This window comes from Astatotilapia calliptera, chromosome 12, assembly GCF_964374335.1.
Source record: "Astatotilapia calliptera chromosome 12, fAstCal68.1, whole genome shotgun sequence".
NCBI lineage: Eukaryota > Metazoa > Chordata > Actinopteri > Cichliformes > Cichlidae > Astatotilapia > Astatotilapia calliptera.
The window spans coordinates 35,530,620-35,542,751 of record NC_137433.1 but is presented as its reverse complement, the minus strand read 5'-3'; the positions used below and the strand labels follow the sequence as shown (position 1 = coordinate 35,542,751).

Genomic DNA, 12,132 nt, shown 5'->3' with positions numbered 1-12,132 from the left:
TTTTCATTAGTCTGCTACTAAAAGTAGATGTTTGCAAACTGGATCCGGTGACCCTGAATCATCCATTAGTTATGCTGCTATAGGCTCAGGCAGTTGGAGAACTTCCCATGATGCACTTAGGTAGCATTTATTCTACCATGCCCATGCATTTACACACCACTACTGCATTAACTCGAGTCTTCTCTCTCCTGTAATTGGTGTTGTGTCCTTGTCTCTCTCTTCTTTCTTTTGTTTCCCTGCCCCCACCCCTACAAGTCTGGTTCTCTTCCTATTAAAATGAGTTCTTTCTTCCCACTCTCACCAAATGCTTGCTGACAGGGATCATCAGATCACTAGAGATCTCTCTCTTTTATTTATATACCTTGCATAGAGGTAAATGCAGTTCAGAACACTTCACGGATGACTGACCTAATTACTGATAATAAGACATAACAAAATGTAACAAAAATGGGCAAATTAAAACAGTGGTTGAAACATCGAAGACATTTTAAATAATTAAAGTGAACCAAATAAAACTGTAAACAATCAAAAAAAAAATACAATACTGAACAGAGAGAATCATTGTGCAATAGAATAAACTGTACAACACTCAAAAAGTGGAGCTGCACGCTGTGGCGACCCACTGTGAATAAGGAGTACCTAACTATTAGTAGATTTATGCTGGATGACCAGAGGGGTTGTACTGGTTCATTCGCTGTCACCATGTCTGACATATACACTAGAGTGAGACTAGGAAGTACTTTAAAAAAAGAGTATTTTTAATTAATATGGATACATATGGAGGTCTACTTAACAATATAACTTGGTTCGGATGACTGTTGTTGTCACCTGAAACATGAAATATATTTAGGAATATTTTTGAGAATTAAAGGTATCAATAAATTTAACCAAAGCAACATCAATGGAAAGGTTGCTACCGCAACAATAATGCCAATGTAATGTATGGTCTCAACTCAACCATAAGTCAATGAATTATTATTGTCTTGGTCTCTGGGTTTGGCCTGTGACTTAGTGAATCACACTTTTTCTGGCCCCTCTGAGTCTGAGGTGATGGTTTTCAGTCAAAAGTGAGGAGTGCTCACTTGGGGTTGGGAACGAGTTGCTGTCTTAATTGAAGGCGTAGTTGAAGTATCTTGGGGCTCTTGTTGAGGGAAGGAGGGAAATAGAGGTTGAAAGGGGGATTTGTGCAGCTGCTGTATTATTTCAGATGCTGTACTGGTCTGCTGTAGGGAACTGAATTTGAAAGCAAAGGTGTCGATCTATATTACTGCCCTCACCTATGGCCACAAGCTGCTGGCAGTGACCAAAATAATGAGGTCACGGATTCAAATGACGAACACAAGCTTTCTACAAAGGGTGTCTGGTGTTTGGTAGGGTCTCAGAGTAGAGCTGCTACTCCTCCACATCAAAAGGAGCTAATGTTTAGGGATACCTCCTGGACGTCTCCTATGAGGTGTTTTAGGAATATCCAACCGGACTTGATTATGTCTCTTGACTGGCTTGGAAATCCATCAGTCTCCCATCAAAACAGGTGAAGGAGGCGCATGGATGGGTGGATGGATGGATGGATGGATGGACTGAGAAAATCATTTGCTAGAGTCAGCCTTTGCTTTTACACATTCTGCTGACACTTGGATACAGTGAATGAAACTGCCTGCTGTAGTAAAGAGGGCCTTTATTAGCTGTAGATGATAACATTTTAAGAAATCAATGAGAGGAAAAGAGGTCAGAGGTCCAAGAAAGGAAATGGGACCTGAGGAGCCATGGTATAGAGTTACTTGTCTCATATTCCGTCAGGCAGGAATCGTTTTTTTTAAACATTACTTTCAGAGTTTCACAAATGGCACGTATCGCCAGTTTAGAATTAAATGTCACACTTACACTCTGTCTCTAATAATCCTGTCAGAGCAGTTTCACTAGTGCAATATACTCTCATCATAACTGGGACAGGAGACTGTTGGCAGGAAATGTTAAAGTACTCACGTCACAGTATCTCTGGATCAAAAATGCATACTTTTTCACTTACAAGAAAAGCTTTTGAATTGTGATCTGTTGTTGGAAAAAATTAGTCAAACAGATAATCCCCTTTCAAAAAATGGAAGCTCTGGCAAAACCTTCATTAAAGCGCTAAATTTTCAAACCACATATCTGCATGCACTGGAAACTCGGTTGCTCCTTCTGGGTTAACGAGACAAGTTATTTGAAAATCTGACAGAATTGTTGTGACTGGCCACGGGCAATATAATAGATGATTTCACGCCTCTTTCAAGGTAATTTGCACACTTAAATAAAGTAGAAGAACAGAGTATTATAGGGGGACTCACTTGTCCCAGCACTCTGACCTCCATGAGTGGAGCTGTTAGGGTTTCCACCACCATCAACACCACTGCTGCTGCTGCTTCCAGCCTGGGCGACTTTTATAATCTGCAGTCGGATCAGCTCAATCTTAGAGCGGCTATCCTGAAGCATCTGCTGAGCCGTGGACAACATCTGATCCTGGATAACAACATCACATCAAGAGACAACAAGCCTCACTTCATCACAGACAGGTCAGCTGGGACTGGAGCAGCATGCTGATTGAACACAGACAGAGTTTAGTGGAACGTGTGGTGTAACGTGAGGAATTCACCAGAGAGAGGGTTGCACACACACAACTCATTTACATATTGGACCAAAACAAGAGCGAAAGTAGACATGGATTAAGTGTGAATAACCTGCACAGATCAGATGGAAACACTATGACTTTGCACTTCACTCACCTCGGGGTGATTCTTCGCTCCTTGCTGAATAAGGATTAATCTGTCATCCTCTGTGGAAGTGGCGGGAGGGGACTTCTCAGGTTGCGCCTCTCCACCTTCACTATCCTTGAACCACAACAAGTCCCCTGATGTGATGGTGCGTTCACAGACACACTGACTGCCTGTTTCCTGGGATGCAGCTCCTACATCTTTAGACCTTGATCAAACAGCCTGTCCTCTTGTTTGTTTTCTTCTTTCTTCCTCTACAACATGCCATTCCCACTGCATCCTCATCCTTCGGTCTGTAATCAAATCCAACCCCCCCTCCCCTGTCTCTTTTAGATGGGTTTCTTTCTGCAGAGTTCCTTTCCAGTGCCAGCACTGCTGCTGCTGCTGCTGCTGCTCTGACAGCACCGATTGCCTTCTCAGGGCTCGGCATTGGCCGTTGCATGACCACATGTTCCTGCTCTGCCACCAACCAAAAGGCAAGCAGAGCTGCTGGTGCTCTCTTTGGGACAAAGCAGAGAAGAGCCTGCGGTGCTTAGGAGATTTGTTTAACCTCCTCTAACAAGAATGAGATGAGAGACTTAAATAACTACACTGATAGCAGGAGGTGGGAAATGAGTTCCTGGATATAATGATGTAGCCTGTCTGGCTGTTTTTTACTGACAGCGTGGATTAACAGTCACGCATGACAGCTCTGTGGTTGTGGTCTCCCACTTTACTGCCTGTCAAATTGAAAGCAATTAACGTAGCTACACAATAACACACTTGAACAGACAATCCATCACACTTGCCCTAATTAGACTGTTACACATCCACCAGCTTGAAATTGTCTCATTAAAACGTGTACATGCCAAAAGGTGATTTCTAGTATTTTTTTTATTTTTTTTAAAAAAGATTGTGAGTATTTAAAGTGCTGTAAATGATTTGTTGGCCTATAATTTGTCCAACATATGTCTCATGAATTATAATGAGTCATTCTGAGCCAGAAAGAACATTCCTATCAAAAGGTAGGTTTTTGGCAAAGTAACTATTTCATATGCCTTATTTATCCAAATATAAAATGTAAATTACATTAAAAATCAATTTTCCAAAAGAGATCTGTCCAAGAGGGCGCCACAAAGTTATAAAATAGCAGTTCTAAAAAGTTAAGTAAAGTAGCCAAAAAGGACTGGATTAATTATAATGTAGAACAATAGAAGGTACAATAACTCTGTATTAAATATACTTACTAAACAGGTAATTTCTTCATTTTATAAGTAAAGCTTTCATAAATCCTGTCGACTACAGTCTATTTACCAATATCAGTAAAGGTATTAGGCATAAATAACAAACAGAAACATTGGCAATAACTTTCTGGCAGACAGACACTTTTTGGCATGCATACCAAACGTGTTTGTAGTCGTAAACCCTGCTTATACAGTGAAGACTACAACAGTTACTCGACAAAACCATCACTACATTGTAAGATTTTTTTATACGTCAATCACAAAATTACTTTGGGTATAACTAACAAGAATACAAGAATGAAGTTTCTACTTTCCACTTCCATTCAGATGTAATAAACCTAATTGATGACCACAATTAATTCTTTGGAGGTTTTTGTTCATTTGCGGTGTGATCTGTAGAGGAGATGACAATAAATGAGCAGTTTGGGACCATACACGTGTTGTAATCAGGCTGTTACACATGGTACATTGTTTATCAACTCTTTAAACTTGCAAATGGAAACCTTATTTTTTTAATAGCTTTGTCTATAGGTAAAGTGAATAACTAAGAAAGCTACTGGACATAACCTTACCTAAAGTATGTTCTTTATTCTTATCAAATTAAACATTTACAAAAAATAGCTCAGAAGAAGAAGAGACTACACTAATAGGTGTGGTACACCGCTACCAGCTTTAATGTTTCCTTATTAAACAAGCAAATAAGTTTTAATCATAGATTTGTTTATAAATGTGGTGGATAACTAAGGAAGATACTGGACATAGCCTTAATAAAATATCATCCTTATTCCAATTTAAATTTTAAAAATGTAGCTAATTTTCTAATACTAATTAGCACAGACTAGCTCCTTCTTCCAACTTACAGCTTTATTTTAAGTTTGCTTAACCGTAGCCTGAGTAAATATAACAGATGACTGTAGTTAATTTGATGATCAAATATGATATTATTAAGCTATTATTCATTTTTGTTTTTTACACTTTTATTTGGTTGGGATTCAAAGCGAACAGATGGCAGTAGATCAGTAAATAGGGACCTTACTTACTTACATCCACTACCTGTATTTTATTTTCCCCCTTGCCAAAACTGCAAATACAAATAAATTTTATCATAGCTTCATTTGTAAACACAGTAGGAAACTAATCAAGCTCCCGGGCATGACCTTAACTAAAATATATTCTCTATTCAAATCCAAATTTAAATAAAATAAATGGCGCTAGAGTCAAAACCATTCATAACAGTTAATTAACACAGATCACCAGTAAGGGGTTCCTTTTTCCAACTTACAGTTAGTTTTAAGTTAGAAGCTTAGCACTGGCTGAAGTACACACAACAAATGACCGGTTAATTTGATCATCTGAAATTACACACACACACACATATATATATATATATATGGCAGTAGATGAGCAAATAGGAACCTAAGACATGTAATTATGCAGTTACACTTCAACTAGCTTGTCTTTTTCCTTACTAAACCAGCAAATACAAATATATTATCATACATTCGTTTACAAGCACAGTGGAGAACTAAGCAACCTTCTGGCCATAACCTCAACCAAAATATATTTTGTATTCATAACTAAATAAAACAATTGAACTGGAGTCAAATCGTTCCTAACAGCTAATTAGCACTGACCACCAGAATGAGGCTCTTCCAACTGACATTCAGCTTTTTTTTTTAAGTGCGCAAGTGTGAGTCGGCAGCTTCGGCCTGGCCTGAGTAAATCTAACATATTACAACAAGTTAATTTCATAATCGAATATGACATTAATAAAAGTGATAATTGCAGGTTTTGCTCATTTCTGGTGTTATTTTAAGAGAAGAGACGGCGGTAAATCAGCAAATTGGAGCCAAGTAGTAAGACCTATTTTGAGAGGCGGAGCTGGTCTTCTCCATTCGGCGAGGCGTGTTCGTAATGAAAGGAGCGCGTGAGCGGCGCTTGCTCTGACTTCCTCGCTCATCGGCAGCTACATTGTGTGGAAAGCAGCACGTTGTTGGCTTCTGCACGCTGAACTTTACGCCGAATAAACGTTCTCCTGTTTAAGGAGAAACCGGATTCAAAGCTACCAGATATTTTCTCAGACGTCTGTAAGTTACCCCAGCTTGCGAAAACATGTCGGCCTCGGCGGCAAAAGTGAGTAAAAAGGAGCTGAACTCAAACCATGACGGAGCGGATGAGACCTCCGGTAAGGGGAATGGCGGCCTCCTGTTCACCGCCATTTTCACTTTCTTCTCTTAACATATTTTTGCATTGCCACTTTGTGCATTATTCCTGCTAATTATTTTGTGCACTGCTTTGATTTTTGCATCACGCCACGGGAGCTTCTTCATGGCTGGCCACGGCGGTTGCTGCGTGTATTCGCGCTGCGCTAACGGTGGCTAGCTCCGCAGCTAACATGCCGCTTCTCTTGCCTTCTGTTGTTCAATTCAGACCGGTGCTGAGAGGCCATGTTAGCTCCTTAATTTAGCATCATCAGCGTGGCCAGTGATGTCGAAGGCTCCTAACTGAGTGTCCGTGTGTAATCTTGAAAGAATATTTTTCTGTGTTTGGGAGTAAAATCACTCCACACTATCCGATAAAGGGTTGCAGCTAATTATTTTTTGTTTTAAAAGGGTTAAAGTTGGCCGTTTCAATTAGCAGTTAGCCAGCCTGTGTGTTGTTGTTGTAACGTTACCTAATGCTAGCAGACGACGCTGTGTTTTGTTACCGCTAAAGATGCATTTAAATCAACTGGTCACGCAGTCAGGTGAACCGGATAATTATTTTATGTGGACGAAAACACACAGGTTTTCTACTGTATGGGGGACGGTTTCACAGTAATGGGGGGTATTCTGGCATCTGTCCCCGGTTTTGGTCCCTCATGTTATCGCGGCTCTGTGTGTGTGTGTGCACTCAGATGTCCCACATTTAAACCACGCGGCCTTATAGGTAGCAGCCGGCAGGAAACGGTGAGTGTCTGAGCCGCTAGAGCTGCAGCTATTGGCCGCTTACCTTACGTTAACCTCCGGGGGATTTAATCAGGCATATATCTTTACTTACACTGTACTAACGCAGAATTAAGTTGGGTTTTATTTGCGCTCCGGTAGGTGTTGGTATAAAATTACATTTGGTGTAAAAAGAATTTTCAGATAATGGCAAACTTAGTTTCTCTGTAAAATAAGTTTGTATGAAGGACTGACTAAAAGTAAAAAATAAATAAATGGATAATCGAGGTCCTACTTGACTGTTGCTGTGTGTAATTTGCATATAATAATCTTTTAACAATTTTTTTGTTTCCCACAGAGAAAGAGCAGCAAGAAGCTATTGAACACATTGATGAAGTTCAAAATGAAATTGACAGGTAATAAACCTTTTAAGCTAAACGTGTCCTTATAGGGGTAGATTTTCTGCCTTTTAGAAATCTCGGTGATGTTTGCTACATGTTTTGATGAAAAGGGGAACTATGTCGCTAAATTAACATGCTACAATCTGGAAACCTGCATAATCACTGAACTGCATTAAGATGCAGTTATTATAGTGAACAGCCAGAATATTAAATATGACATAGCTTAAAGTGGAAGGGTTGAATAAATTGAAATGCAAGGCAGCATTGTTCATTGTGGTGAAAATGACACTAGAGCATAAAGTAAAATATCAATTAAATATAATTAAACATCTAAATATAATTTAGTGAGGGATTTAATAGGCATATGTCGAAATGTAAATTGGGTTGTTTTGGTGTAAGGCAGAGTTTGGGCTTTTCTTCTATTGAAGAAAAATGAAACTTTTCTTTTAAATTGAATGGTTTTCCTTCAATTTTAAGTACAACTCAAATGAATGTGAATTGAGCTAAATTGGATGATGTTCCAAAAGGTAAACTGAAAGCATATGAGACAATAAACCCTTTTTAAATAATCAATAAATCCAAAATGCAAATAAAGTTTGGGCACAACACTGTCCACTGTTGGACACGCATATGTAAATAAATATAGCATTTATCTATATGTTGACATTACACTTGGTTACCTGGATTGTGCAAATTTTAAACTTCTCTTTTTCTTGTTCAGGTTGAATGAGCAAGCAAGTGAGGAGATCCTCAAAGTAGAACAGAAATACAACAAACTCCGTCAGCCATTCTTTCAAAAGAGGTCAGAACTGATCGCCAAAATCCCCAACTTCTGGGTCACCACATTTGTCAACCATCCACAGGGTAAGCAGATAATCTAAGAAATTTTATTACTCTAATTTGTCTATATTTAAAAATGGCATCACAGTGCCAAGTGTGAGTGATGTGGACAGTGAATCAAGTTTTAAATCTGTATAACCATATGTTCTTCCTACAGTATCAGCCCTACTGGGGGAGGAAGATGAGGAAGCGCTTCATTACCTGAGCCGAGTGGAGGTGACGGAGTTTGAAGACATCAAGTCAGGCTACAGAATAGATTTTGTAAGTGTTTAATGGTTTCACGTAACACTTTAGTGACTATTTTTATTTTTTTTAATTATTTTTTCCTTTATTTGCAAGTTTTCTTACCTGGGTGCATTTTTAATTTTTCTTTTTCCTTTTTTTAGTATTTTGATGAAAATCCGTACTTCGAAAACAAAGTTCTTTCCAAAGAGTTCCATCTGAATGAGAGCGGAGACCCATCTTCAAAGTCAACAGAAATCAAATGGAAATCAGGAAAGGTATGCACAGCTTTCAGTTTGTCAACCAAAGTAAATGAGTGGATCACCACTTTGACCTATCATGTTTATCAGTGCCAGAGCAAGCTCATTGACTAAACACTCACGATTGACAGTACTCCTGTTTGACATAATGAAGTTAATTTTTTGTTTTGGATAAGACTTTAAACCTACAACTGGGACCATAGACTCATCAGTGAGGTGTTTACAGAGACCAGAGATAAGTCAGAAATGTGATCATAAGGAGTTGCCCTCTGCTGGCAAAGAAGTAGTAATGCAGGTTAAAGACTACTCTATTTTCATAACCCAGAGCTATTAAATCTACAGTTTATAGATTTTATTCAGAATTGTAGTGAGTTTGTGACTTTTATATATCTCACATTGTTAGTTTTAAATGTAATGTGCTGATAATGGGTAGTGCTGAGAATTTTTTTTCCTGTACCAGTCACAAACTGTTTGGTAACTCCTGATGTTTTTAGGACCTGACCAAGCGCTCCAGCCAGACACAGAACAAAGCAGGAAGGAAGAGGCAACACGAAGAACCAGAGAGCTTCTTCACTTGGTTCACTGATCATGCCGACGCGGGCGCTGATGAGCTCGGGGAGGTCATCAAGGATGACATCTGGCCAAACCCTCTGCAGTACTACCTGGTATGTTTATGATGTTTAGTCTGTATTACAATGTTCTCACATCTTTCATCAATCCATGAAATGATAACAATGTAAGTACCAGAGCAAGAAAATGCTTAAGATTTCCTCATCTCTAGGTTCCTGATATGGAGGATGAAGAGGGTGAAGGTGAGGAAGATGAAGAGGATGAGGAGGGTCTGGAGGACATTGATGAGGAAGGAGATGAAGATGGCGAGGAAGATGAAGAGGATGATGGAGAAGATGGAGAGGTAATCTACTAAAAGCTGAGAAAATTGATGTGAGTGGTGCGGGGTCACCTCCCCTCCCTCTTCACTTGCTAACTGCGTGATGTCTCGCTCTTTCAGGACGACGAGGGAGAAGATGACTAAGAAAACCACCATTTACCAAGACCCTCAACCTTCTATTCCCTGTTCAGTTTTTCCACTCATGTTCGGGAGCAAAGGTTTTATTTTATTTTTTGTTACTTTTTTTTTCTTTTCTTTTTTTAATCCGTGTGTGCTTCATTTTCCATTCTGAAGCCTCTTTCACTTGTTGGTGCCATTTTTTGTTATCCCTCGACTCATCTAAGGCAAATGGCACTTTGCCCTGAATTTTGAGTACCATCCCCCTCAAGTCATCTAAAAATGATAATAAAAAAAGTCTAAAAAATAGAATCAGCACGGCATCCTAAGTAGATTTGAAGACTATTCACACAGAAGTTCTTCTGTTCAAGGTTGTGTGGTAAATTGATTAAAGCCATGGTGTAGTGACCTAGCGCTAGCAGACCTCTAAATATTTTTTTTCTTTCATTTTTTTTAATTTTATTTTATTTTTTTTCATTTGGGATGTTGAATCCTTAAAACTTATTTTCCCCTACGTGCTTAATGAGTACCAGCTCATTCCTTTGACTTGTAATGTTTAGAGGGAGGGCAGGGTGGGGCAGGAGTATGTTGGATATTGGGGAGAGTGGTTATTTTGACACCATTTCTATGGGACTTTTTTTTTTCATTGTATTGTTTTACAGATATCCATGAGATTTGAAATGACATTTTTAATAAAGAACAAAATGGAAAAAAAAACAAGCTTGTAAATTTTGCCCCCCACTGCTTCATGGGTTTAAAAAATGGACCTGTTATCTCAGAATTTACATTTAATCACCCCTTTTCCTTTTTCGCTTGGGGTGGGGGGGAAGAAATTGTTTTAAATTTGAGGTGTACAACTTGCTTTGTTACGATAATAAAACTTACTGTGTATAAATGTGTGGGTGCATTCAAATTTAAGAAAATATAATTCAGGTAGTGGCAAAGGCACCAGGGTTAACTACTTGTAAAGTCTGTCAGCTGGAGAAGGATTTTGGAGTCATAAGCAGGCTGGAAGCAAAGTCCTCTGTTAGTAGGCGATGGGTGATTAAAGCCAAGAAGGTGTGCTCCGATTCCTTGAATTTGCTTTTTGTTATCCTGTCAGGCCAGTCACTTGGCTGGAAGGCCCAACCTAGAGAAAAGTGACAAAATCAGTTACCTGAAAGCAAGATGTAACTTGTTCAGGTGTTTCAGAGAAGTGGGATACATGTCAGTGCAGGTTAACCATAAAAGCCTGAATTCAGATGTACTAAATCCTGACTTAAAAATGAACTATTTTCCAGATCTGTATTTAATAACTTCAAGTGCTTTAGCTTGGATAAAAAACACACTTGAAAGAAATGTGCATGTCTCAACGTTCATTACATACAAATGCAGTCAGCCGTACCTTTAAAAAGTAAGGGGTGAGTATCTAAGGAAACATCTAACCTATATAAATTTGTTCAAAACAAGCATCTTAAAAGAAGGCCTAGTCATATCTCTAAAGTTGTGGCCAGGTAGGGCTCTATATGTGACTGAGTTGCAGTCATCTAAGGGATCAAATTCATGTTTCAGATTGTGGCACAGATGGTATAACACAAGGCCTTAAACCTGCATTCTTTTCAAAGGCCACCAGGGGGTAAATCTTGTGGCCTCAACGGGACTTCTGGTCCTTTACAAGTCTATGGGAAAACTACCCTCTGCTCTGCCCCTGGAAAACTTTTTTTTGTGGTGCGCTAATGGCTCAGTCGCTCATTTTGGGGCATAATAAAACATTTCATAAACGGGTCATTCAAAATGTCAAGATTATCCAGGATACGCAGATAGGAAATAGTTTGGCAGATTGCAAACAATAATTTTTCATCTGTTTAGATAAGGTTTTACTACTAATATACAGTTAAAATATATTGGATTAACTTGTTTATATGACTGTAAAGCACAAAAATATACAACTAACATATAAAGACGTAAAACAGAGTTATTATAGTTGTTTATTTCTAATTTATTTTAAGTTTTTATTTCCTCGATCAGTAGATCGACGTTTCGATTTAGCTTTCTCACACATGAGTTTAGTTAACTGTAATAACCCTGATGTGTAGGTTTACCCACCTAGGTGAGTGTTACACCTGGGACAGGTGGCCACGGTCCAGGAGAACCCCGGGAACCAGGAGAAGCGCTTGTCTGACGGCCAGTGCTGAGTAACGTCGGCTTTTCTGAACGTGATCACCTCAAACCGGTGTCCGTGGGGATTTTCAAACAGCTGAACGTTAACCCTTCGACCCCCGAGCAGCGTGTCGTTGCGGCTGGAGAGCGCCAGCCGGCTAGGCACGGAGCGGATGTCCGTCCCGAGTGCTAACTCGTGTCCGCAAGCCCTGCACAGGATCAGGGTGTCCGTGCTGCTAGCTCCTCGGTCCTGTGCCTCCGCTGCAGCAGCCGCAACACACGCTTCACCGAGCTTGTGGGCACTGGGGTAAAACAGGAGCATAAAGAAAACGTACTGCCCCAGCATGTTTGTTAGCAGCCACGCGCACAT

At 39.5% G+C, this 12,132-nt stretch overlaps 3 protein-coding genes across 4 annotated transcripts in view; 1 reads left to right on the top strand and 2 right to left on the bottom strand.

Annotated features, from left to right (window-relative positions):
- LOC113032969 (serine/threonine-protein kinase N2-like) overlaps positions 1–4,395 on the bottom strand; it is a 21,217-nt gene extending 16,822 nt beyond the window's left edge. The window contains exons 1-2 of one of the 2 annotated variants that reach the window (XM_026186168.2): positions 2,760–4,395; positions 2,325–2,496 (exon numbers count right to left, since the gene is read on the bottom strand). In XM_026186168.2, the coding sequence (XP_026041953.1) occupies positions 2,325–2,490 (166 nt within the window). In that variant the 5' untranslated portion in view covers positions 2,491–2,496; positions 2,760–4,395. Of the gene's footprint in view, positions 1–2,324; positions 2,575–2,759 lie in introns of those variants that run through there. The other variant, XM_080287443.1, reaches the window with a different exon arrangement.
- Positions 4,395–10,518, top strand: seta (SET nuclear proto-oncogene a). Its single transcript, XM_026186173.2, has 8 exons — positions 4,395–6,155; positions 7,253–7,310; positions 8,017–8,159; positions 8,293–8,396; positions 8,522–8,635; positions 9,112–9,282; positions 9,399–9,530; positions 9,627–10,518. The coding sequence occupies exons 1-8, from the start codon at positions 6,083–6,085 to the stop codon at positions 9,648–9,650; spliced, it is 819 nt and encodes a 272-aa protein (XP_026041958.1). The 5' UTR covers positions 4,395–6,082; the 3' UTR covers positions 9,651–10,518.
- LOC145419402 (uncharacterized) lies at positions 9,953–12,132 on the bottom strand. Its single transcript, XM_080287445.1, has 2 exons — positions 11,709–12,132; positions 9,953–10,752 (listed from the first exon to the last, which is right to left on the bottom strand). Exons 1-2 carry the CDS (start codon positions 12,130–12,132, stop codon positions 10,598–10,600), a joined length of 579 nt encoding a protein of 192 aa, XP_080143571.1. The 3' UTR covers positions 9,953–10,597.